The 25,929-nt window shown below is 51.2% G+C and overlaps 1 protein-coding gene across 3 annotated transcripts in view; it reads left to right on the top strand.

The window, feature by feature from the left end:
- Positions 1-16,373, top strand: part of USH1C (USH1 protein network component harmonin) — a 50,359-nt gene extending 33,986 nt beyond the window's left edge. For 2 of the 3 annotated variants that reach the window (XM_009186477.4, XM_021925990.2), the window contains exons 16-21: positions 8,223-8,264; positions 8,665-8,718; positions 9,050-9,149; positions 12,013-12,122; positions 13,469-13,524; positions 15,889-16,373. In XM_009186477.4, coding sequence (XP_009184741.2) covers positions 8,223-8,264; positions 8,665-8,718; positions 9,050-9,149; positions 12,013-12,122; positions 13,469-13,524; positions 15,889-15,901 — 375 coding nt within the window. In that variant the 3' untranslated portion in view covers positions 15,902-16,373. The other variant, XM_009186479.4, reaches the window with a different exon arrangement.
- The last annotated feature ends 9,556 nt before the right edge of the window (positions 16,374-25,929 follow it).

Raw genomic sequence — 25,929 nt, 5'->3', positions numbered from 1 at the left:
TTTCTGGGTATACTCCCAGAGTGACACTAAGTACCAGCTCATCCGAGATAGTCCCAGTTAAGCCTGTTGTCCTGGCATCATCACTAAGAGTCCCCCTTACACTCTCAAGGGCAGTCCAGTTTAGAGGATGAACTATGTGAACACCTTACCACCCACAGATGGCATAACTTGGGGCTCTCCTGCATTTGGGTACTCTCTACCAGCAGCCTAGTATAGGCTCAGCTGGGCATCCAGGTGGCAGAGGACTGGCACCCCATTGTGCTGGTTTAAAGGTAGTGGGTCTCCAGTAGCAAGAGAAACAGAGTAGAAGAGCATAGTGCTCGATGTATTGCAAAGTGGAGCGCTAATCAGAGTCACAATTACAGAACTTCCTTGCAATCCCCCCAGATGACCACAGGGCCCCCACCTCCTCTGCCTTCTGTGTCTCCCCTGGCCCCACCCTTGAGACGCTTCGCAGGCGGACTGCACCTGCACACCACTGACCTGGACGACATCCCTTTGGACATGTTCTACTATCCCCCTAAGACTTCCTCTGCCTTGCCTGTGATGCCCCACCCTCCACCCTCCAACCCACCCCACAAGGTCCCAGCGCCCCCTGTCCTTCCCTCATCTGGCCATGTGAGTGCCTCGTCTTCCCCATGGGTGCAGCGCACTCCACCCCCCATTCCCATCCCTCCCCCTCCATCCATTCCCACCCAAGACCTCACTCCCACCCGCCCACTGCCCTCGGCACTGGAAGAAGCATTGGGCAACCACCCCTTCCGCACTGGGGACACAGGCAATCCAGTGGAGGACTGGGAGGCAAAGAACCACAGTGGGAAGCCCACCAACTCCCCTGTCCCTGAACGGAGCTTCCCACCCACCCCAAAGGTACTCTCCCTGTTCTGCATGCTATGTTTGGAAGTAGGAAGAGTGGGGAGAACTGCTGTTTCCCATGTCCTCCACTGCTCCTGGGAGTGGAGACAGAAAGAAACATCATCTCACCCCATTTTCCAGGAATGTCCCCTCCGTGTGCATGTGTGGACATCCTGCATGTATATGGTTCCCACTGATTTTGAAGTGCTATATTGTATGATGAATGACCTGGGACCTTTGGGGTAAGCAACAGTGTGTCCATTTGATATTCATTGCTCTCTCTTGGCTCTTCTTTGCTAGTGTAGGCTGGTAACTTTCAATGCAGGACTTGGAAGGCTATGTTAATGAATAGCCAGCACTCTGTCACATCCAGTCCTTTCCTGATAGTATCCCAGAAAGCCTTGAATGTGGGAAATGACTCCTGATCTAGCAGGAGAAAAGGGAGGGGAGGAGGAAGCAGGGCACGGGTAACGCTGTACCATCAAATGCAGTGTTAGGACACTCCAGTGCCGTTTTCTACAGTACTGGCCAACTGCACTGCTTGAAGTGTAACACCCAGAAATTTCTGGCCAATTTCCCGCTATAGAAAAAATGAAGAGAGAGTTCCTAGAAATAATTTACTATTAAAAGAATAGGAATGTTTTTCTTGGATGTTAGGAAGATGAACAGTGTCTTTCTGAAAAAGACATATTTCTTATTAATTATTCGTAATCCAAAGACTATTTTGAAACATGCAATCTCTGAGGAAGACACGGAGCTTGGATCCCATGAAGGGAAAAGCAAAATATTATTCCGCTCCCGTAGCCATGAGGCCAGGCTTGAGTCAGTGCAAAAGCATCTCATGTCAGCTGACGGTAGCAGGGTTGCTGAGGGAGGGCATAGTCAATAGCACCTGACCAGTGGTTTTTATTAACCGTCCCTGCATGGATTTGAGTTCCTGCATGGAGAATGGGACAAGTATCTCAGAGCACTCAGGAGAGCTTACAAGGAAGGTGGGAGTGAAGAAAGTGCCAGATGCCAGCAAGGCTGCAGCTTCCAGCGGGAGACTCTCAGAGGGACCCTTTCCGGACCTCTGGTTGGGATTGTGAGCCCTGCAGCTTCGATAGGAAGAAATCTGCCTTTTCTGGGGACATCTTCCCCTAGAGCCCAGCCAGGAGCTGGTTTCTAGGGCTGAGTTAGCCTTGCACATTTTTCTCTGTAAGTGGCCTCCATCAAGATGAGCAGGCTTTTCCTCAACAAATTTGATTCCACATTGATTAAGTACCTGCCTGGGGCCTCTCTCTGTGAGGGGAAGAGGGGAGCAGTGCTGAAGAGGATATGGAGGAAATTGACATGCCTGTGCTTTCCAGGACTTTGCCATCTGAAGGATGAGCTGCTGCCCAGGCAAGCTTCTGCTATAAAATATGCAAAAGCCATGCGCTATGGGAGGGATTCATTCTAACTGAAGGTTGAAGACACCTCTGTGGAGTAGAGGGCTTACGAGCTGAGCCTTGAGGGGTGGCAACATGTGGAGGATGGGAGCAAGGGCATTGTAAGTGCAGGGAACATAAATATGGCAAGTTGGAGTAGCAGGGAGTCGGACTGCCTGGGTTTGAATCCTGGCTCTGCCACTTACTAGCTAGATGACTTTGAACACATGCTACTTCATCTATCTGAGCCTGGGCATCCCTGTCCAAAAATAGGAATGTTAACGGCAGCTACCTATTCGAATCAAATAAGTTAATATATGAACACATTCTAAGTTAAGAATGGCAAGAGAGGCAGGCACATCGTGCATGTTCAGTAGACATTAACTATGGTTATTGATAGTCCAGAGTACAAGAAAATTTGGGTGAAGCTACAAACCTGGGATCTTAGCAATCTCAGTTAGTCTCAGCAAAACTTTGAGTCAGGGTCAAGATTCAAGACGGAGTTCAGATTTCTCAGATTCTTCAAGGCATCACGAAGTTCCCACTGTTAGTTCCTGATCAGAGCCCAGGGAAGGCAAAAAGCCCCCAACATAAGGAGCCTCTGAAGAACTGGACCGTAAATGTCGTAAGCGACATCAAAGCCAGGGTTGTCCCAGCCTCAAAGGCCAGGGGATTGTTGTTTGGTTGGCTTCATCTGGCCCACCTCTCACCCTTGTACCACCCACCCTCTTCTTCCCTGCATGCCCCTGGCAAGGTGTCATCAGTGCTGCAGCAGGAAGTGTGAGTGACCACACGCCCACACAGTCGGCCCAGCCACCAGCAGGCCCCAAGTCATGGAAACAAACGCCTGTGTTGGCTTGACACTTGTGCCTGCACACCAGCACCTGCCATAGGGGGGTTTTCAGGGCCAGATCTATCCACAGGCACTGTCCCATGTGCTCACCATACTATTTAATCATTCATTTATTCATTCAGCACATGCTTATTGAGCATCTACTATATGCCAAGGCACTATGCAGGGCACTGGGAGCCCCTGCTAGATAGACAGCTGCAGTCTCCCTTCTCAAGACAGTCTGGTGGGGAACAAAGAAAAGTAGGCACCTACCACACCATCAGGGTGGAGATGGAGGAAGCACAGGTGCTATAATAAGGAAGAGGGGTGGAGGAGAGGAAAGCTCAAGGGAGGCTTCCAGAAGGCAGTGATGCCCAACCTAAGACCTGGGAGGTGAAGCGGAAGAAGGAAAGAGCACATGTAAAGGCCTCAAGGCAAGAAAGCCTGGCATTTTTTTGAGGTTAAAGCTAGGCAGTGTGAGGAGGGTGGTGAGGAGTGAGAGATGAGGCTGAAAAGGAAGATAGAGAAGCTCATGAAAGGCCTTGGGGGTCAGGCCAATGAGCTCAGTAGTGGATGGGGACTCTTGGGAGGGCTTGGGGCAGGGTTGTGAACTGATTTGATACATATTGCCCAAGGAGATCAAGTGGGTTAGAGCCAAGCAGACAGGTTGCATCAGCTCCCCTGGATGCCACTCTTACTGGTCCTCACCCCATGGCCTCTAGAGACTATGTGCCTACCCACTAGGAACAGCAGATGCTTCACACTGTGGTCCAGGGACTGGAGCTGTGGCCAAAGAGACAGCCCTTAAAGACAAGGGACACTGGATAGCACCCATGACCACTGAGAGAGGGGTCTGAAAGTGTGTCTCCTGGGTGACACTGGCTGCAGGCAACCCCAAGCCAGGCTTTAGCTCAAGCATCTGATTTCTTAGAGCCACTCAGTAGTTTCTGTGGTCTCAGCCCACACTGTGGCCAATGGACTTCTCATCTCTCTGCGAAGATCACAGCCCCAGGACCTCCAGCAGGTTGAATGAACCAGGCTGGCTTCGCATGTGCATGGGTGTAGATTTGCATGTGTGTAGAAGTAGCATGGCTGGCCTTGGCCACCCCACCATGACCTCACCTAGGTCCCTGTTAAACTAACTCCTGTAGACATTTTGCCCAAGCCCACAGCCTCCACGAGGCCCTGGCGTGTCCACCATCTCCAAACCTGTCATGGTCCACCAGGAGCCCAATTTCATCTACAGGCCAGCTGTGAAATCTGAAGTTCTGGTAAGCCCCTTGAGTCCCCTCCAGGTTGTCTCTAGAGGAGCAGACCAGGGCTACCTCCCCTGGGCTCTGCTGTCTCTGGAGTGGAGGGCAAGTGAGGTGGGACAAAAATGCAGATCACAGATGCCATCTCTTAACCTTCTTATTGGCCAAGAGATGAGGCCACATGGGTGTAAGTGGATGTTGGCATGACCAATGGAATTTCTGTTTCCCACTTGATGGAACAGCCTGGAGCTCTGTCTAAAAGTAATAATATTCACTAAGACCTGTGAAGGAGCCTACTATGTGCCAGGCTCAGCAAGGCCTCAATTAATTCTCACAGCAGAACTGTGGAATGGTTCCTGTGATCATCCTGTTTAACACTCGAGGAAAGGGAGATTTAGAGAGGTTACCAGAGGGGGACCAGGTGCCCCAGGCAGAGCCTGGACTTAATACTTACCCTCATGCCTTTCATGCTCCAAAGCCCACACTCTTGCCCTCATTGCCATCATGCCAAAACCTACAGAGATTCCAGGTGCCCTGGCCCCTGCCCTAAGGCCTGTTGTGGCCTGGCAAGAAACACCCTCGGATGGAGAACTGGCCAGAGCAGGTTCGCTCCCCTTCTCCAACTTACTTCTTACCTCTCACTGGGACTGGGAGTCTGAGGTGTGGTCCTGGGGAAGTGGGAAATGTCCACCAGCCTCAGTTACTGACAGCTAAGGGAGCTGGGATTCGTGTGCACCTCCCAGAGGTGCCAACCACTGGCTGGCCTCCCATGCACAGTGAGAAGATAGTCATGTCAAAATTTTAACTTCCCTTTCAAGGAAACTCTATCCAAATGTCAAGGCAGGACAGCTGAGATATTTATTTTGGGCCTTAGCTGTCCCGTCAGCTCCCCAGAGAGCTAAGTTTTTGCTCCTGGGACAGCCTGCAGATGCATCCATGTCATGGTCTCTGGCTAATGTCAAGGGGTGGTGTCTGCTTGACGACAACTGGGTAGCATCTGTGGGCATTGAGCAGGCCCTTAACATAAGCCAGACTGTCTGCTCGGGGAGGACATTGGCAGGGCAGCCCCAGGCTGGCAGGCCCGAGGCCTGGCACCAGGGGGCAGACAAGACCTATTGGTAACATCCAGTGTGGAACTTTTTTTTTCCTCTGGCAGCCACAGGAGATGTTGAAGAGGATGGTGGTTTATCAGACAGCATTCAGACAAGTAAACTGATACCTACTGTGTGTCTGGGGGTCTCCCCACCACCCCGCATCCCTCCCACTCTGTGCCACTTCTTTGTCTCTGGGAGTACCTGGTCAGGTCCACAGCGGCCCCATCTGCCACCAAGCGTCAGGCCAGAGCTGTGTCCTCCATTTCTTGTGCAGGGGTTGGGGAGGATTTCATATCAGATGGGGACCCAGGGCTTGTAAGACCCCATGCATGAGCTGAGAAAGCAGCAGGATCCCTGGGCACTCACCTCTTCTGCTGCTGTTTGTCCAGAGAGGAGCAGGGCAGGAGGAACCCTCCGAGGCCCACAGAGGCTAAGATGGGCCCTCGCTCCAGCCCTAGGAGAGAGGGAAGGGGCTGCTTAGGTGTCTCCCTGTACCTTCCCCTCTTCTCCTCCGGGCAGATCACAGCTTCACCAACCCTGCCTGACACTGAACCAGCGTCAGGGAAGAGATGGTAGCTGAGGTCCTCCCTGTGCCTAGGGTACTCCTATGCACAGGGGCATAGAAGTCCTTGCTGGTCCTCTGAGCGGCATTAGGCAGGCAGCCACCTACCCACCTGCCTCCCGGGGTACCTCCACAGAGCCAACCATTGGATTGGCTGTTTCATCACCAATGAAAGAAACCCCAGGACAGAGGGAGATCTTGCAGCCAGCCCAGGCTTCTCCAGCCTCCTCACTGATAACCCACCATCAGACCACAGGCTGATTTGACTACAGGCAGGGAGCAGAGGGACGGTATCAACTGTGCAGTGAGACACAGGTGTCAGCAAAAGAGGCTGCTCCCAGCCCAGGGATTTGTCGATTTAATCTTTCCAGCAACCCTGGGTGGTAAGTGCTATTCTCATACCCATTTTCTCTATGAGAAACTGAAGCAGAGAGATTTGAAAATGTGCCCACAATGGCACAGCTAATGTCAATCCCTGGATTTGAATCCAGGAGGTTGGTCTCTACAGCCTGTGCTCTTAAACACTGCGCCATCCTGCCTTAAAGCACTGTCGTCACAAAAGAGGCCTTCCAGGACCTGGCGGTTTAGGGCACAAACAGCCCTCCCAGGGAGAGAGGCAGGGAAGTGCAGAGTCTAGGCTCCAGAGTTGGAGTCAAACCCTTGCTCCCCTGCCCACTGACTGGGTGACCTTGGGCATGAATATCACCTCTCTGGGCCTCAGTTTCTTCCTCTGTTGAATGCGGGGCTGGGCTGCCTCTTTAAGGGCTGACCAGCTGCTGTGACTTATGAGTCTCTGATCTAAATTCACACAAAACACAAGTACCTGCCATCTGGCTCATCCCTGAGAGCTTGTTCTCAGGATCATGGAGCAAGGAGGCCAGAGCCAGCAGTGCTCAGCCTTCCAGGAGAAACAGCCAGAGCAAGTAGGGCCCTCAAAGTCACAGAGCATCGACTCCACACCCTGCCCAATGATCCCTCTTGCCCGTGCATTCGCTGTGCCCCCTCCTCTGTCTGCTGCCCACACACTGACCTGGATGTAGCCTCCAAGCTGAGCTAAGCTCATGGCCTCTTGGGGTTGAGCCTGGGTGATTAAGGCAAGTGAGGAGGGATGCCAGGCAGATGCTTAGGGATCTGTCTGCTGATATTTGGTGCTCGTCTTGTGCCTGGAACTTAGTTGGTGCATTCTGAGGATGGAGGAGTCTGTGGCCTCCCCGCCATGCAGACCATGGGCCCCAGGGGACACTTGGTGTGGTCTAGGGACCTGCATGCTGCGGGTGCCTCCACTCAGACAGCGAGGCCTGCCATGGGGCTCTCCTCCGCTCCCACCTTCCATGGGAACCAGCTGTGGCTCCGCTGCCCTTGTGCTTAGCATCCTGGCCCCTCAGCCTGGGGGTGCCCCTGGCTCCCATTCACTGTGTATGACTCCCAAGGAAGGCCACCTAGTTCAGGCACTACCTCACTATGTGTTCAGGTGCCACCTCACTGTCTTGTTTCTACAGCCTGGAGCCATTGTCCCCACAGCATCCCCCATCAAGCCAGGTCCCCTGAGCTGTGTGTCCTCCCTTCTCCCCTAGCTAAAGGGCCAACCTGCGCTCCCCAGAATCTGGGGAGGCCTCTTGCCTTCTAGGTGAGCATTACAGGAGAACACTGCCAAGCCCCAGGCAAGCACAGCTTCTTGACACCACCTGCTTTCCTCTTGGTGTCCACGGCCTCCCTCCACCATCTTGTGGCTGATTTCCAGGAACAGCCTTCTCTTGAGCTGCATGGTCCCCTCCTGTGGGGTCAGAGCACTGGGTGGAGACACCCTGGGCTTCATCCCCCAGGGTCTGGGCCTGCTCCAGTGGAGACTTGGAAGAGATGAGGTGGGGCCTAAAGGACTTGAGGCTGGGCTGAGACTTTCAGCAAGGCAGATGCTGCCTCTCCAGACCATCTAGAGGTCACTGGTGCCCCTGCAGCCCCTGACGCTTGTGCTGCTGAAGCAGGGCAGGGTCGAGATCCTCTAAAGTCTTCCTCAGCCTCCTGCTTGTCCCTGCACAGGAGTGCCCTGGCTGCTGGGGCTGCCAGCCTCCTGTCTGCATCCCCCACCCTGGCCCCGCCTTCCCCGGCCCTGCCCCTCACTTCTGACCCTTGGATTCTGACCATTCACCCTCCTCCTCCTTGGCCCTGACCCTCAAGGGCCTCTGCTCTGTTGCCCTAAGGCCCTCCCTTTGCTTCCAGGATTTCCGGAAATATGAGGAAGGCTTCGACCCCTACTCCATGGTAAGAGATGACTCTTCTCTCCTGGGGGAGAAACCCCAGGAACAGGGCAGGGTGGGGTTAGAGTGTTTGATAGTGGTGCATTCCGGGCCCTGGGGTCCTGGGATGAGGTGGGGCACAGAGGAGCCCAATGATGCCCCAGCTACTCTTCCCACGAAGGTTCCTTCCAAAGGGCATTCCAGTGTGAACTGTATGGTGCACATACACGTGTGTGTGTCCACTGTCCCCATGGGGCCTGGAACCCCCAGTTGAAGACCAGTATGGGTGGGGCTGGGCACGGTCCCCTTGCCCATGTGCTCTGTGGGGCCCATGTCCCATAGGTGCCTGGATTCCTCTTCCAGCCCTACCCCCAGCACCATCCTTCAGGCCAGCTCAAAGCTTCCCACTGTCTTTTTCCCTGTAGTTCACCCCAGAGCAGATCATGGGGAAGGACGTCCGGCTCCTACGCATTAAGAAGGTACCTGGGCATGTGGAGGCCGGTGGGCCGCCATCCCTCTCTGCGCCTGCCCCTCCTGCCTTGGTTCCCTACTTCTAATCTCAAGGTCACTCCTGGGTGGCCTCTCAGGTCCCCACTGTCCTCCCCTCTCTTATGGAGATGCCCCTCTGTTGTAGGGCCACATACCCAGGCCCCACTTGGCACCGAGGCCACGTTTTCTCGTGATGGCACTGCCGGTGGCCCCATGGCTTCTCCCGCTCTTACTGTGGCTCTGTCAAGAGACTCCTTGGTGCCCAGGGGTCCACAGGCTGCTGTCTGCTTGGCTCCCTAAGGTCTGTTTTCCTCTAACCAGGAGGGATCCTTAGACCTGGCCCTGGAAGGCGGTGTGGACTCCCCCATTGGGAAGGTGGTCGTTTCTGCTGTGTACGAGGGGGGAGCTGCTGAGCGGCACGGTGAGTGGGGACCAGCCACACCCAGGTGTGGGGATGATACTTTCCTCTTGGTGTCCGCAGCCTCCCTCCACCATCTTGTGACTGATTTCCAGGAACAGCTTTCTGTTCCTGGAACAGAGATTAGACGGGGCCCTCCAGGAAAGCAAACAGGTGACCACTTGGAGTGGGCTGATGGTGCTGGAGAGACGCCCTCCCACTCAGGTCCATTCATCCGACTGCCTGTCCAATCCCTGGGGATATGGGATGGTGCCGGGACCTGTGAGTACACAGCCAAGCCAGATGCTACCATGCCCTCAGCAGTCCCCAGCCAGGGTTGGAGACAGGCTCAGAATTGCCACATACTGAAAGTCACAGCATGGTCTGCTAAGGGCTGACGGGGAACTCAGAGCGGAGGGAAGCTGTGGGGACTCTGAGGGGCCCCTAACCCACCAAGAGGAAGTGGGAGGCCAGGAGCACTCCTCAGAAGGGTGAACTGTGAGCTGAACGTCAGTCAATGTCAGCCTCACGAAGGAGAGAAAGGGCTTTTGAGGAAGAGGAGCAGTACATGGAAACCCCTAAAACCTTACCTGTCCTTTCAGTGGTGGTAAGAGCCAAACATTTGGCCAGAACTAGCCAGAAGCTATTTGTGCCAGAAAATGTTCATTTGGCTCACAGCCCTGTGTCTGAGCGTTTCATGGATATTAACTCACTTAATCCTCACAACAACCCTGAAAGCAGGTTCTGTTATGATTCTTATTTTACAGCTGAGGAAACTGAGGCTCAGAGAGGTTAAAGTATTTGTTCATGGACCCACAGCCAGGAGAAGGCAGAGGCAGGATTTAATTCAGGCAGTTTGGTCATTTTGCTTTACTGTCCAGCACAAGTGCCACCTCTGTCAGAGGTCTTCTGCAGCCTTGTCCCTTCCCAGAGGGCCAGAGGCCCCCATACCCTGTGTCTTTCTTCTCACTTTGTTTTGTTCTTTTTCCCTTATCTACAAAAACACCCTCTGCTGATGAGTGAAACCTTTGCAGAACCCAGGCACAGTCTCTTGCTTCAAACCATCACCCTCTTCACCTGTCAGTGTCTGAAACCCCTCCATTGGTGATTTCTTCTTCCGTGTCAAGGAAGCTCCTGAGTCCTTTGTGGCCGTTTGTGGAGATGTAGGTGCCCTTGGAGGAGGAGCCCCAGGCCTCTTACCTTCCCAGGCCAGAGTGGGGGATCCTATGAGCAAATCCCTTCCAGGCAGTCCTAGGCTGGAGCCAGGCTGTACCACAAGCTGTAGGAGGTAGAATGGAGGTGGTAAGAGGTAAGGGGCAGGAAACAGGGGAAAAGGCCCTTGGGGGCTGGCAACCAGGCCTCTGTGGGTTACTAAGGTGAAGTATGGGCATTGGGAGCCCTGGGTACAAGTCCAACTCAGCACCCATACCCTCAGTGACTTCACACTCTAAGCTTTCATTTCAGTCATAGAAGGGGGTCCTGCCCAGCTGGGCAGCTGCCCCAACCCATCAGTGCTCACCCAGGCCCCCCCTTCTTCTTCTGTCTTCATCTCTTTTGTCACCTGGTGACATTTCTGTGATACCTGCCTGCTGTGTCTAGCAGAGAGAGGAGACCAGGATGGATGGGTGACTCTCCTGGGTCCTTCCCACTTACAAAGCCCTAACCCAACCACTGCCTTATTACCCCTGAGACTCTGTCTTGGATTTGTACAAAATGAAAAGGTGAAAGTCACCCATCCCCCCTTGCCCTGCACAGAGGCAACTGCTTTCTGTGGTTTGGTCTTGCACCGCTTTGAACATAACCAGCCACTGATGACTTTCCTAGGAGCACGTGTTTTAAGCCGCCATGGCCGCCATTGTCAGTATCATACACCACATTTCTGTGGGCCTTCATGCCCACAAGTCTCCTGGGTGATCTATTTCAATGTGACCTGGAGAATGTTCTGTGGACATCAGGACCAGGAGAAATTCCTCCAAAAAGGGCTCTGATGTCGAAGAGGTGTGGAAAACGACACACAATCTGTCTACCTGTTGGAAAGCCGCAGTGCATGTTAGCACATTAAAGACTGACAAATCCTGCAGTGGGTAGCTCTGTTCAGCTTATAACTCAGCTTTCCCCATAAGTATTAGATCCCAGGCATCTCTTCCAAGAGCACCTTATTACAGCATTCATTTATTCAGCAAATATCTACTGAGATCCTATTTTGTGTCGGGCATTATATTAAGTGCTGGGGATACTATGGTGAACCAGAAAGACAATCCCTGCCCACATGGAGCTGACAGCATGGTGGGAGAGACCATCAGTAAACAAGTAAACAAACAGATTAATGATTACAAATTGTGGAAAATGCCAAATAAGAAAAGACTGGGATGCTATGAGAAAACAGGCAAGATCTACATTTGACTGAGTGGGGGTCAGAGAAGCCCCTTCTGACATTTCCTCTCAGACCTAGAAGAAGAGAAAGCAAGGTGGGGAACAGCGACATGAAGTCTCTGCCGCAGGAGACAGCAGTGGCAGCTCAGGGACCTGAAGAGGCCAGCGTGACTGGGCAACGGGGAGGGCCGGCTGGCAGAATTGACTCAGGCCTCTTACTGTGCTGGAAATGCAGGTCTGTCTCCCTCTGTGGTAACAGAGGCTCATCATCAATGATGTCCCGGTTCTCCAGAGCTGGGGTAAGGGGATGTAGATGGGATAGGGATGAAATGCCCTTTGACTAGCCACTAAGCAGGTAGCTAGTTTCCCCTCATGCTTTCTGAGTCCACATGACCTTTCAGAACCCAGGTTCAGGTCTCTTCTGCGGTCCGGCAATGACCCCTCTTTGCCAAGCCCTGGGCCAGGCATGGGTCACATACAGCCCTGTTGGCCAATCAGCCTCATCTGCCTGCAGGTGGCATTGTGAAAGGGGACGAGATCATGGCAGTCAACGGCAAGACTGTGACAGACTACACCCTGGCGGAGGCTGAGGCTGCCCTGCAGAAGGCCTGGAATCAGGGTGGGGTAAGAATAAGCCCCCTCCGTCCTTTCCTCCCTCACCTGCCTGCCTCAAACCCTGGGCTCTGCAGCTAGGCCTCACAATCAGATGCCGCATCCCAGGGCAGGCATCTGGGGTCCAGGCAACACTTTGGTGACACCCACATACCCCATCCAGCCAGTGGTTTAAATCTGACAAGATGGGATTCAGAAAAATAAATGTCAATTTCTGACCTTGGAACCAAAAAGCCAGTGGCTCAAACAGACTCCAGAAGCCAGGGCATGACAGGTCACCCAAGAAAAACACTTAAGGTATTTTCTAAGTGCACATTGAACAAGAATCAAGAGAATTCTAGGGGCTACCAGAAAGCATTAACAAAAGCAGAGAACCCAGGATGAAGGAGGGTCTGGTGGGAATCTGCTCTGCGATCATTAGACACCCACCTGGGTCAGAGCCACTGCATAAGGTTGCCCAGGCTGTGCACTGCACAGCCTGAGGGGGTGCCCTTTTACAGACTGTAGTGTGAATGGTGCCTGCTCACGTTGTGCAATGCAAAACCTGTGCAACTGTATGCAGGCAGCCGAGCCTGAGGTATTAAGTTCAGTGCCGAGGAAGCTAACCAGATGGTCCTGGGACCCACAGGATGGGATGTGGAGAAGAGAAGACTCACGGGTAACATGATGACTATCTTTGATTATCTGAAGGTCTGCATTAGGGCAGAGGGAGCAGAAGTGTTCTCTCTGATTCTTGAGGGAAGACCTGGATTGGATGGAGGGAAGTCCTGACGGGGAGAGAGAGAGATTTCAGCTCAATATTAGGAACTAGCTCATGGTAGAGGGGCCCAGTAATATTTCTGATACTTTTCAGGAGATACATCCAAGCCAAGGAGGGAATGAGGGGCAAGGATGGCAGTAAAAGGGATTCAGGTGTTAGGATCAAAAAGCTGGGCCAGAAGTACCCCACTTGGTTGTGCATCAGAAAGTGCATCGGAATTACCTAGAGAGGTTGTTAAAAGTACTATTTCCCAGGACTCACCCCTGACTTCTAGGGGCCAAGTCTGTAAGTCTACACTTTTAAGAAGTTCCCCCAAGTGATTCTGAGGTTGCTGCCTGTCCCCGGTCCATAGATCGACATTTGGGAGCTGAGTGTCATTCGAGCACCTTGCAGCCCTGGCCTCTATAGTCCCGAAGCCTCAGAGACTAGAAACATCCTCAGACCATGGCAGTCCACAGTGGGGCCCATGTGTGCCCATGGGAAGAAGGTGCAGGCTGGCTGATCCTGGACCATGGGGCCCAGAAATGGGGACGGAGTGCGGGAGCAGACACACCATCCAACTGAGTGTGCCCCAGAGTCACACGGCTTCTCCCCACAGGACTGGATCGACCTTGTGGTTGCCGTCTGCCCCCCAAAGGAGTATGATGATGAGCTGTAAGTATGTGCAGCCACCTAGCCTGAAACCTCCTCTTCCTTCTCCAGAATCTCAGCCACCTTTCTCCAGCCCACCCCCAGCCTTCTCCCAGCCTGAAGGAATGGCCCAAGCACACAGCTTCTCATAGCCAGAGCTCCTAGAAAACTCCAGGACTAGAGCTTAGTCATTGTCCTTAAGCAGGGTCTGAGCTGCCTCCCGGGCAGTCTTGTCCAAATTCTTCTCTACTCTGGAGAACTGAGGCATGAGGTCTTAGACCGAGTAAGCAGTGATGTTGGGACAAAGACTCAGGATTGTTATTCCCCACTCAGAACTCTATCCCCTACCCCATTAGTAGATGGTTAGAAGGTGTCTGTGTTCATCCTTCACTCTCTGGAAGGTCTTCCTGATGTCTTACTGCATTCACTCATACTGTGCCTCTAGGCAGCCAGGGCCACAGGCTTTTGTCCCCACCTTGTGGGATCTCCAGGGAGCTTTGGCCTAGTCTGTCTCTCTGTGATTCCCTGTGTGTCTGTCTCTGTCCTGTGGATCTCTCTGTCTTCTCCTCTCCTCCCTCTCTGTCTTTCTGTCTTTTGCCCTCTCCTTCCTTCCTGTCAACCTCTTATCGGCCCCCCTCTTTCCCCTTCATCCCAGTCCCCTTTCTCTCTTACTGTCTCCTATTCTTTCTTCCTGTTTCTCTCCATCCCTGTCTCTGAGTCCCTGCTCCTCTGTCCTTGTCGTTCTGCATCCATTCTTATCTGTCTGCCTTTCTCTGTTTCTCTGCCTCTGTGTGGTGTCTCAACTCCATCCTCACCTCATCCCATCACCTCCCTAGCCCTCACCCACCCACCACTCACCCACTCACTGGCCATGCCCTGCCTCCCTGTCATGGCTGGGCCTGCTTGCTCCCCGTGGCCAGCCGAGTCTGAGCTCTACACGTGTCTTGGAGAAACCAGGGTCCAGGAGCTCCTAATTCTGGAACCCAAGGGCTAGGCAGAACCCGAGGCAGGAGCCCAGTGAAAGGAGAGGCCCCAGGGAGCTCTGCCTGGGAGTAACCAAGCCTGTTTTGTGTTTCTTGCTCTGCTCTGTGTGTATAGTGCCTCTCTTCCCTCCTCCGCAGCAGAAAGCCCCCAGCCGGTCCGAAAGCTCCTTGAAGACCGTGCTGCCGTGCACAGACACGGGTTCCTCCTGCAGCTGGAGCCCACGGTGAATAGGCAGGCGGGCCAGAGGGCCCTGTCTGTCCCTGCTGTGTGCAGTGGCCATCTGCTGCCCACGCTGTCAGCAGGTTCTTTGGACTGGTGTCTGGAGAGTACACAAGGCGCCATCCCTGAAGTGCTGCCCAGGGTCTGCTATTGGCCACAGTGGAATTCCTCAGACTCAAAGCCCTCCCCTCCCTCTACAGAGCCCAGTCTGTAGTACTTGCTTGGGACGCAGGTGTCCTGACTCATCACGGCCCTGGGACCTGCTTTGGGTCCCAAGCAGCACCCAAATGAGCAGGATGAAGCCCTGGGCACCATTCTCTGTGGGAGAATGCCCTCGAACCAGGCATGTGGGGCTGAAGGAACCCACAGGAAGCTTGGCTGGAATTGCCCCCAAGAGATGTCCTCAACAGAATGTGAAAATTCCCCTTCCTGTGAATGCCAACCGGCTGGGAGCTCCTGCTCCACCCTGGCCCCCACACTTGGCCAGAACCAGGGCTATTAAGAGGTTTTGAAGGCTGGTCCAAAGAACCAGGGTTGGTGGATTAGAGTTGCTCTTGTCCTGTTGTGCCCTGTCATGGCCTGAGCCGTGCTCAGAACAAACTGTCTTCTCTGCCTTTTCCCTTACTTGGCTGTGGGCTCTATCTGTGGGATATACCGCGGAGCCCAGCTGTGGGATGTGTTTCTCCCCCTGTGATAGGGATGTGCCCGTGGACAGAGCTGGCAGGTGGCTGTGAAACTGGTGTTTGGTGTGGCCTGAAGCCACAGATGGCAGCATCTGGGGCAGATCCAAGCCTGGACTTGACTTTTCTGTTACAACTTTCCTAAAACATTAGGGCCTCATGCTCCCAAGACAGATGGCCAGCTAGACCATGGCTTCTGGGGTGGCCTGCGTGGCCCTATGTTTTCTGTCACTTGCCTTTTGCAAGGGACTGTTGTCCCTGTTCCTCCTAGTCTCCTCCTCCCTCCATCCCAGGTGTCCCTCCCGCTTTCTCCCTGGCCTCCTGTGTGCTGTGGCTGTGGCTGGTGTGTAGCCACTTGGGGCCTGCACCCAGAGGGGTCTCCAAAGGTTGGCAGAGCCTCATACTGCCAGGGTGGGTGCTCCCCGTTGTAGAGCCTTGCTCTGGCTGGGCTGAGTGTGTACCCACAAGGCCTGCACCCACCTGGGATGTTTCTGCTTCCCTACAGGACCTTCTTCTGAAGTCCAAAAGGGGAAACCAAATTCACCCCTAGAAAACAGTGAGCTCCGGCCCCACCTCCTGAACACAAAGCCTTGAGACCAGCCTTGAGAGAGGCCATACTGCACACACCAGACGGCATCCCTGGGACCTGAACCTAGCACCCAGGAATCTCAAACTCCCTTTGGCCCTGAACCAGAGCCAGATAAGGAACAGCTTGGGCCACTCTAATGAAGGCCAACATGGAGGAGAGGGAGCAGCCAGCCGTTTGGGAGAAGATCTCAGGGATCCAAACTCTCATTCCTTTCCTCTGGCCCAGTGAATTCGGTCTCTCCCAGCCCTGGGGGACTCCTTCCTTGAACCCTAATAAGACCCCACTGGAGTCTCTCTCTCTCCATCCCTCTCCTCTGGCCTCTGCTCTAATTGCTGATAGGATTGTCACTGCATACCTTACTCTGAGCTCATTAATAAAATAAACATTTCTTTTCCAGCTTATAGGAGTGAGTATGGATTTGGGCAGCAGATTCAAGGCTGCAAATCAAAAAACCATAAGGTTTGTGGCCCCTATTCAAGGGTGATAGACAGATCCCAGTGCTGTGATCTGGGTCTGACATGAAGGATGTGATCAGATGGCCAGGGCTGGCTCGGAGCAGAGGGTTGAGAAAGCAGGAGATGGGCTGGACTGGGCTTCAGTGTCTTCTCAGCAGAGATGGTAGGAGATGAAGTCTGTGTGGCAGGGATTTTGCTCAATTCCAGAAAGCAGAGCTGAAGGCAGGAGCCCTGAAGGGTCACCTCAAGATATGGGGTGCCCCAGCTTCTTTCAAGAACATCACGGCCACCAATGCTTCTCCTGAGGTCACCACGACAACATGTGAGGGAGGGAGATGGCAGGGTCCACTCCCTCCGTGAAAGTGCATCCCACAGAAGCTCGTAGGAGATGCAAGGGCTTGAGGCAGGAAGGCTTCGAGGGCCCAGCAGGCGGAACATCAAAATTCTTCTGGTGACAGGAACCAGGGCTGCTAACTCTGAGGAAGAGAGTGGGGCTGTGTCAGCAAGACTCGCCTGACCCCATCTCTGTTTCCCCATTCCACATTCCTGTAGTAGAATCTGATCAGGCCAAATCACCTGAGTGGGCGACCCTTGAGTTAGGGACCAGTCACAGGTCCAATCAACTGTGGCCGGGGGTGGGGTCACATCCCACCCAACATGGCTGCTGAGGCAGCAAGGACCGTGGGCAGCAAGTCATGATCACCACCCCTACCAGAGGATGACTACGACGTCCCTCGTCCCCCACCAAACCCTGGGTATGGAAAGGAGGTGGACTGGGGTCCCAAGAGAAGGCAGTCTGAGGGAGAGTGCCTCTGTGTAAGGGGACCACAGGAAACCCCTTCCTGAGGTAGGACACTGCAGAGAGCCCCTCGAGGACACACCCACTGCCCATCCCCCAGGTTCAGCACTATGTTCAGCTGAATCCCCCACCTCATCCCACAATGGATGCAAACCAAGCTGGATCCCGAGGACTTGGTGATAAAACAGACAGACTTCCAACACCTCCCAGAATCATGGCAGGGGAGAGTGGCTCAGACCAAAATGCAGTGACTACCATGTGGGACTGAAAGAAATCAGTGGGTAGGGACAGAGAGAGGGAGCAGAGAAACTGCCAGGCTTTCTGATGTGCTTGATGAAGACAAAGCCACAGTGACCTTCAAATTGCTGGCACTCAGAGACAGCAGCCACACAGACGAGTTCCCTGTGTTTTCCTGTCTAGCACCTAACCTGGCTCTGGAGAAAATTCTGAAACCCAGGTAAGAGGAGGGAGCTCCTCTTTGCTGACACCCATGTGCCTGGTGTAGGCTAGACCCTTGTTTGCCCTTTCAAACTGCAACACCTGGGCTTCATGCCTGGCCCTCTCAGGGGCCTGGTGATAGCAGCCCACACTCAGATGGCATTGACTAAGTGCCAGGTATTATTCTAAGCACTCAGCTCATACATCTCATCAACAACTCCATAAGGCAGATACTATTATCATCAACAACCTCATTTTATTAAGAGACAGTTGATATACAAAGAGGTGAGGTCACTTGCCCCAGGTCACACGGTGAGGAAGTAGTAGAGCTGTGATTCCAGCCAGGCACTCTGGTCCCAGAGACTATGCGCTCCCATTTCCACCATATGCTCTAGAGGGCAAGGCAGCTCCCATCGGAATGTCTCAAATTCCAGACTGTTGGCAGAACACTTCTCCCCACCACTGAAGAACAGTGAATGTTCTGCTGTTAGGTGGTGGCCACCTCCTCTTGTGACCTGCAAAAACTTCTACTGAGGCCTTCAGCTGGTCAGTGCCTGGAATCTTACCATTAGAAACTCACCTGCTGCTGGAGTGAATGAGTTTATCAGCGCTTATCGGGACTTGGTGAGTGAGACGATAAAGAGGCTTTGAGCTCCTGATTAGAGGAGAAGGGCAGGGAGGATGAGCACTGGGCAGGGCAGAAAGGGGGACTGAGAGGAGGTGGGGAAGGTAGATGGCATAGCCCTAAGCCAGGAGGTCACCTAGGGCTGGCAAAGTGTGTAGGCTATGATGGGCTTCAGCTTCCTTTTTTATGACGCTTTCTTCATTGTCATCAAGGAAATGAACTCTCATTAGAAAGTTGTCCCACATTGAACCCAGAGTGCATAGTTCTCTCCAGCAGACACTCACATTTACCAGGTAAGAAGGGAAAGAGCCAAAGAATTTGTATAGAGAATCTAAATCAGCTCCTGACTCGCTTTGGGAGCTGCAGGAAAACTGCTGGGGCCGGAGTCCGTGGGAGGACTAGACCAGACATCAGGATTCACTTCAGTGACCAAGACTGAGCATTTTAGGGCTAAAACTAGGGCAAGGACAGCCCATGGGCCAGCACTGTCTAACCAGCCAGCGAGGCAGCCACTTACCACTCATCAAATCTGGCCTACAAGATGAGCCTTGTTTGCCACCCTAGACCCGCAACCCCCCATCACTGGATGCTCAGGAAAATTGAACCCAAGGAGGGAATGATTTGTTAGGATCCCCCTAAGTTGGTGGCAGAGGTGCCCTTTCTCTGCACCACCCAGTGGAAGCACAAACCTAAAAAGCCTGGGAATCCGAGGATGCCCTTTGACTCTGAACTTTTGGCATTCTACGCATCTCATTGAAGTTGCTTTCCACAGCTAGTCCCCAGGGTTTGCCGAGCTGGCTTTGAGCCTCTCGCCTCCGTATCTGGGAGTCAGAGGGGAAAGGGCTGAGTTTATGGCCTCTGTGCTTCTGTGACTCTCTTTGGGCCTGTGTGGCTGGGAAGCTTGTTCTCACCCAGTTCCAGCCTAATTCCCAAGACCAAGATGTGGATAAGAATCTGTTTCCAGAGCTGAGAGCCCTGTTCTTTCCAGTCGCTGCAATGACAATTCCAGCTCTCTGGAGGCCAGGCTGGCCATGGCTCTGTGAGAACTACAGCGGGCAAGAGCAGCCACCTGGGGAAGGCAGGTGGGGCTGCCTGATGCAGGGAGAGGGTAGAGGGCTGCAATTGTCTTTCTGGGGCCTGGGGTTTGCAGCCCAGGAACCTGCCACTGGCCTTCGTAGGAATAAGATTGTTACTAACTACTAGGTGCTTACTACTTGTTAAGCACTATGCTGAACTCTAAATGTGTGGTGACTCATTTAGTCATTACATGGAATCCTTTGAGGTAGACAATGCTGTTATCTTCATTGGGGAAACCGAGGCACCAAGGCATTAAGTAACATACCTGAGGTTAAATAGTAAGTAGTATAGACCAAGCAGGGCTGCTCCAGAATCCATGTCATTAACCACAGTGCTATACTGCTTCAAGTAGATGAGAAAGGAAGGATGTACAGAATCTGATTTCGTGTGCCCCTCAGCCTGGCATTCAAAGTTCTATATCCTCTGGCCCCCAGAGCATTTCTCCAGCCCCGGTTCTTGCCAAATAACTTCCTCTGCTTCTGCCACATCAACCTCTCTGGTTTCCTTGGCCTGCCATGCTCCATCACTTCTCTGTGTCTTTGCACGTGTTCACTCTACCCTGTCCTCCTCATGCCTATGTGAACTCCTATGCACGCTTTAAGGCCTAGGTCACCTGTCCAAGGAGGGCACTGAGCCCCGCATAGACGAGATTTCAGTCAATGTGAGCACACCCTCTTGAAATGGACCCTTTGGGTTCCAAGTGACAGAAACCCAATTGAAGAGGACCAGTTAAATGAAAAACCCAGGAGTATATGATGTCAGGTTTGGCTGGATCAAGATATTAAAATGATGTATCTATTCTGGCCATCTGTGTTAGTCAGGGGTCTCCAGAGAAATTGAAGCAAGAGAGAGATTTTTATTTTAAGGAATTGGCTCACACAATCGTGGAGGCCAGCAGGGCCAAACCCTGCAAGGCAGGCCAGCAAGCTGGAGGCAAGGGAAGAGCTGATATTGCAGCTCCGGGCCAAAGCCAGTGCATTGGCAGAATGCTGTCTTCCTAGGAGGACATCAGCCTTTTTTCTTTTAAAGCTGTCAGCTGATTGGATGAGGCCCACCCACATGATGGAGGATAAGTCTACTGATTTAAATGTTAATCTTATCTAGAAAATGCCTTCACAGCAATCTCTAGATGTGTTTGACCAAATATCTGGGTACTGTGGCCCAGCCAAATTGACACATAAGATTAACCAGTGTGCTGTCTCTGGACTCCTCTGTTTGGCTTCATTCCCAGATGGGCTCTTTTCACATGATGCCAAGATGGCCTCTGCTATTCTAAACGTATTCTACCAAGTAGTGCAACCCCAGGGAGAAAAGCACGCTTTTTCCTAATAGTTCCAGCTAAATCCTGAGGATTTACTCTGATTAGTTCAACATGGGGGTGTAGCCATCCCTGATTAGCCAGACCTGGGTCACACACCCACCCATGTAGCCAGGGTTTAGAGTAAGCCCATCCAGTACCACATGGACTAGGTAAAGGGGAAGGGTGGGTTCCAAAAGGAAAATTGGGGGCTGTTGCCGAAGAAGGAGAAACAGATCTAAGGCAGACACAGAGGGGTGTTCCCTGAGAACCCTTGTCCCCAGAAGTGCCCTTTCTCCTCCTTTTCACCTGTTCTTCTCCTTTCCTCTCCCTGCGACCTACACGGAAAGGGGCCTGTGGCCAAGACACCAGGGGTTCATTCCCTTGGTATGTGGAACCCTCACCAACTCCCAGCTGTCAGGGCTGGGTAGTTGGCCAACAGTTGGGAGTGAAAAATGGTATGTGATCTTGTATGACCACAGGACCCCCAAGGCTAAGATATGAGGGTTCCAGTACTTGCTCCCCAAATGTCCGGGGGTGAGAACTGAAATCTGACCTTAGTCACATTTGTTAAATCTCATTTTGGTTTCTTCAACTATAAAGGAGGTATAAATAGAATTTATTTCATGGAATTGTGAGGATCAACGGAAATACAGATAAACTGCTTAGAAATAGTTCTTGGCCCTGAAATTAATATTAACTTAAAATCTGGGATGAATGCTATAGAAAGAGCAGCTTGGGGCACATCTCACTCCTGAGGATGGAGCTTCCTAAGGGGAGGCTCTGAGGCATAGGGTTGTTCCTTACTGTGCCCCAGCACTTACTCCTGTAGCACTTATACCTGTAGCAATTTCTCCTCTCTGCTGGAAGTCCTCTAAGCTCTTTTCCTTTCTCTAGGGACCCCCAATAGACCACCAGCTGAAAGCGTGCATGTGGGCACGCACATAAGTACAAGTTGAGGTTTTAGTATTCATCTTTAGTAATTTTATCCTCAGTGCATACAGGAGGTAGAACAGACAGATTTCTTGTCAGTTATCTTACAGTAAATAAGTGTGTCAGCTTCTCTTGACCCAGACCTTATCCCTGCATGATGTGTTGAAACCCTACAGGAAAAAATCTCCTCCCTCAGTGGCAGGATACTTGGTGAGAGACCAAAAACAATGGTTTTCTCCATTTATATACAGAAGTTAGACAGCCGTCCCTGCCTCCTCTCCTGAAAGGTGAAGGGAAAAATATAAAAACCTTTGCTTCTTTGAGAAGGAATAGAAAAAATCTTGGATCTTCACTCTAACTTTTTTGAATGTAAATACTTAGGGAAAAAAATGCTGGCGAGGATGTGAAGAAAAGAGAACCCTCATACACTGTTGGTGGGAATATCAATTAGTACAGCCTCTATGGAGAACAGTTTGGAGGTTTCCTCAAAAAACTAAAAATACAGCTAGCATATGATCCAGCAATCCCACTGCTGGGTATATATCCAAAAGAAAGGAAATTTGTGGCCAGGCACCGTGGCTCACGCCTGTAATCCCAGCACTCTGGGAGGCCAAGGCGGGCGGATCACGAGGTCAGGAGATCCAGACCATCCTGGTTAACACAGTGAAACCCCGTCTCTACTAAAAATTACAAAAAATTAGCCAGGTGGCCGGCGCCTGTAGTCCCAGCTACTCGGGAGGCTGAGGCAGGAGAATGGCGTAAACCCGGGAGGCGGAGCTTGCCGTGAGCGGAGATCGCGCCACTGCACTCCAGCCTGGGCGACAGAGCGAGACTCCGTCTCAAAAAAAAAAAAAGAAAAAAGAGATCGAGACCATCCTGGCCACCACCCTTCTCTACTAAAAACACACACACACACACAAAATTAGCTGAGTGTGATGGCGCATGTCTGTATTCCCAGCTACACGGGAGACTGAGGCAGAAGAATCACTTGAACCCGGGAGGCGGAGGTTGCAGTGAGCCGAGATCGCGCCACTGCACTCCAGCTTGGCGACAGAGTGAGATTCCGTCTCAAAAAAGAAAAAAAAAAAAAAAAAAAAAAACCAAGAAATTAGTATCTGTAAGATATATCAGATATATCTACACTCCGGTGTTTGCTGCAGCACTCTCACAATAGTCAAGATTTGGAAGCAACCTAAGTGTCCATCCACAGATGAAGAAAAAAAGGTGGTTCATATACACAATGGAGTACTATTCAGCAATAAAAAAGAATGAGATCCTGTCATTTGCAACATGAATGGAACTGGAGGCCATTATGTTAAGGGAAATAAGCCAGGCACAGAAAGACAAACATCACAGGTTCTCACTTGTTGGTGGGATCTAAAAATCAAAACAATTGAACTCATGGAGATAAGAGAGTAGACGGATGGTTACCAGAGACTGGGAAGAGTAATGGGAGGCTGTGGAGGGAGATGGAGGTGGTTAATAGGTACACACACACAAAAAAGTAGTTAGAAAGAATGAATAACACCTGGTATTTGACAGCACAACAGGGTGACTATAGTCAATAATTTAATTGTACATTAAAAGAGTATAATGGATTGTAACTCAAAGGATAAATGCTTGAGAGCCATGGATACCCCATTTTACATGATGCGATTATTTCACATTGCATTTCAGTATCAAAGCATCTCCCATACCCCATAAATATATACACCTCCTATGTACCCACAAAAATTAAAATAAAGAAATGCCTCGAGATTTAGGTAGGGAGAGAGCATTCTAGTCTTCCTGGCACCTTGGGACCTTAGTCTGGGGACCTAGCCCTTGCTGTAACCTTTTGGCCCCCTTGGGGAGATAAGAATTTTTTTATCCTTTAAAAAAATTGTGGTACAATACACACACATAACATAAAACTTAGCATCTGTAAGTAGACTTACAGAGGAACCCAGCTGTCATGGCAGGTGCTTAATAAATGCCTATTACTGACTGTCTCAGTTACACATTGGTGCAGCCACTGACTGAGCCAGGTTATTTCCCCAGTTAGGGGAATGAGCAACACCTCAACACCCTCCTCCCCTACTCCATCCCACCAGGGAACCAGTCTCTGGGGCAGCAGAGGAATTTTACATGATTTCTCTGGCTTCAGTGGAAAAGGTGATGCTTCTCTCCAAACCACTGGGGTTGCTCCTCTAAACAGAACTTCTGTAGTCTCTGTCCTCTGCCCAAGCCTCAGAGCACTCGCATCATTAAATAATTACCTCCTCAATGACACACTGGATAAAAACAATCTGCAAATTTAATATATTCACCAATTTGAAATTTTAGTGTACAAATTTTAGCTAAAAAACAGCTTTTGGCTCAACATGGGGCATGAGGAGACACTTTGGCAATGTCATCTTACAGCAGGTAAATGCTAGGTACTGGCTGTGAGTCTGTCTCCATGTTTGTCTCACTCCTAACTCTCTCTCTCACACTCTCTCTCCATTTCAGGTTTCTGATTGCCCTGAGTGGAGAGGTTTTTCTCTGGCCAAGTACCAGAGAAGGGTCTTCTACAGAATCACAGTCTCACATGTAGCCACACTTGCCTCCATTTATACAGCAAGTTTTCATCAGTGAACAAGTGGTTTAGTTTGTTTGTGCTGCTCTAACAAAATACCATAGATTGGGTGACTTATAAACAACAGACATTTATTCCTCCTAGTTCTGGATGCTAGGAAGTTCAAGATCAAGGCACTAACAGAATTGGTGTCTAGTAAGGACCCGCCTCCTCATAGGTGGCCGTCTTCTCACTGCAAACTCATGTGGTGGAAGGGGCAAATGAGGTCTCTGGGGCCTCTTTCATAAGGGTACTAATCCCATTCATGAGGACTCTGCCCTCATGATGTAATCATCTCTGGATGGCCCCACCCCCTAACATCATCACCTTGGGGATTAGGATTTGGGAGTGGGGGGTACATAAACACTCAGTCCATTGCAACAAGGAAGTCAGCTATATACATTATGTATGGACATGCACTCAACCAGCCAAGTCTAAGAACAGGGGATTGATCATCAGAGAAATGCAAATCAAAACTACAATGAGATATTATCTTACCCCAGTTAAAATGGCTTATATCCAAAAGACAGGCAATAACAAATGCTGGAGAGGACATGGAGAAAAAGGAACCCTCGGACACTGTTGGTGGGAATGTACATTCGTACAAGCACTATGGAGAACAGTTTGAAGGTTCCTCAAAAAACTAAAACTAGAGCTACCCTGTGGTCCAGCAATTTCACTGCTGTATATATACCCAAAAGAAAGGACATCAGTATATTGAAGAGATACCTGCACTACCATGTTTGTTGCAACACTGTTCACAGTAGCCAAGATATGGAAGCAACCTAAGTGTCCATCCACAGATGAATGGATAAAGAAAATGTGGTACTTATACACAGTGGAGTACTATACAGCCATAAAAAATGAGATCCTGTCATTTGCAACAACATGGGTGGAACTGGAGATCATTATGTTAAGCAAAATAAGCCAGGCACAGAAAAACAAATTTCACTTGCTCTCACTTATTTGTGAGAGCTAAAAATGAAAACAATTGAAGTCATCAAGATAGAGAGTAGAAGTACCAGAAGCTAGGAAGGGTGGAGGAGGGGGGTAAGGGAGGAATGGTTAATGGGTACAAAATTATAGTTAGATAGAATGAATAGGATCTAGTATTTAGATAGCACAACAGGGTGACAATCAGCAATAATTTATTGGTACATTTTAAAATAACTCAAAGAGGGCCCAGGCACAGTGGTTCACACCTGTAATCCCAGCAATTTGGGAGGCCGAGGCAGGTGCATCACCTGAGGTCAGAGTTCAAGACCAGCCTGGCCAACATGGTGAAACCCCATCTCTACTAAAAATACAAAAAATTAGCCGGATGTGGTGGTGTGGGCCTGTAATCCCAGCTACTCGGGAGGCTGAGACAGGAGAATCACTTAAATCCAGGAGGCAAAAGTTGCAATGAGCTGAGATCGTGCCACCGCACTCCAGCCTGGGTGACAGAGTGAGACTCTGTCTCAAAAAATAAAATAAAATAATTCAAAGAGTATAACTGGATTATTTATAACACAAAGAAAAGATAAATGCTTGAGGTGATGGATACCCCCTTTCTTCTGATGTGATTATTATACATTATCAAAAGATCTCATGTACCTCATAAATATATCCACCTACTCTGTATCCACAAAGATTAAAAAAATAATAATAATTAATAAATAAATAAGAACAGGGGGCTTGCTCTGCAGACACTGCATCCAGACAAGTCCCGACTCCCACCACATCACACCCCCTTCC

The sequence above is a fragment of the Papio anubis genome, chromosome 12 (assembly GCF_008728515.1).
Source record: "Papio anubis isolate 15944 chromosome 12, Panubis1.0, whole genome shotgun sequence".
In the NCBI taxonomy this organism is placed as follows: Eukaryota; Metazoa; Chordata; class Mammalia; order Primates; family Cercopithecidae; genus Papio; species Papio anubis.
This window is presented reverse-complemented; position numbering and strand designations above follow the sequence as displayed.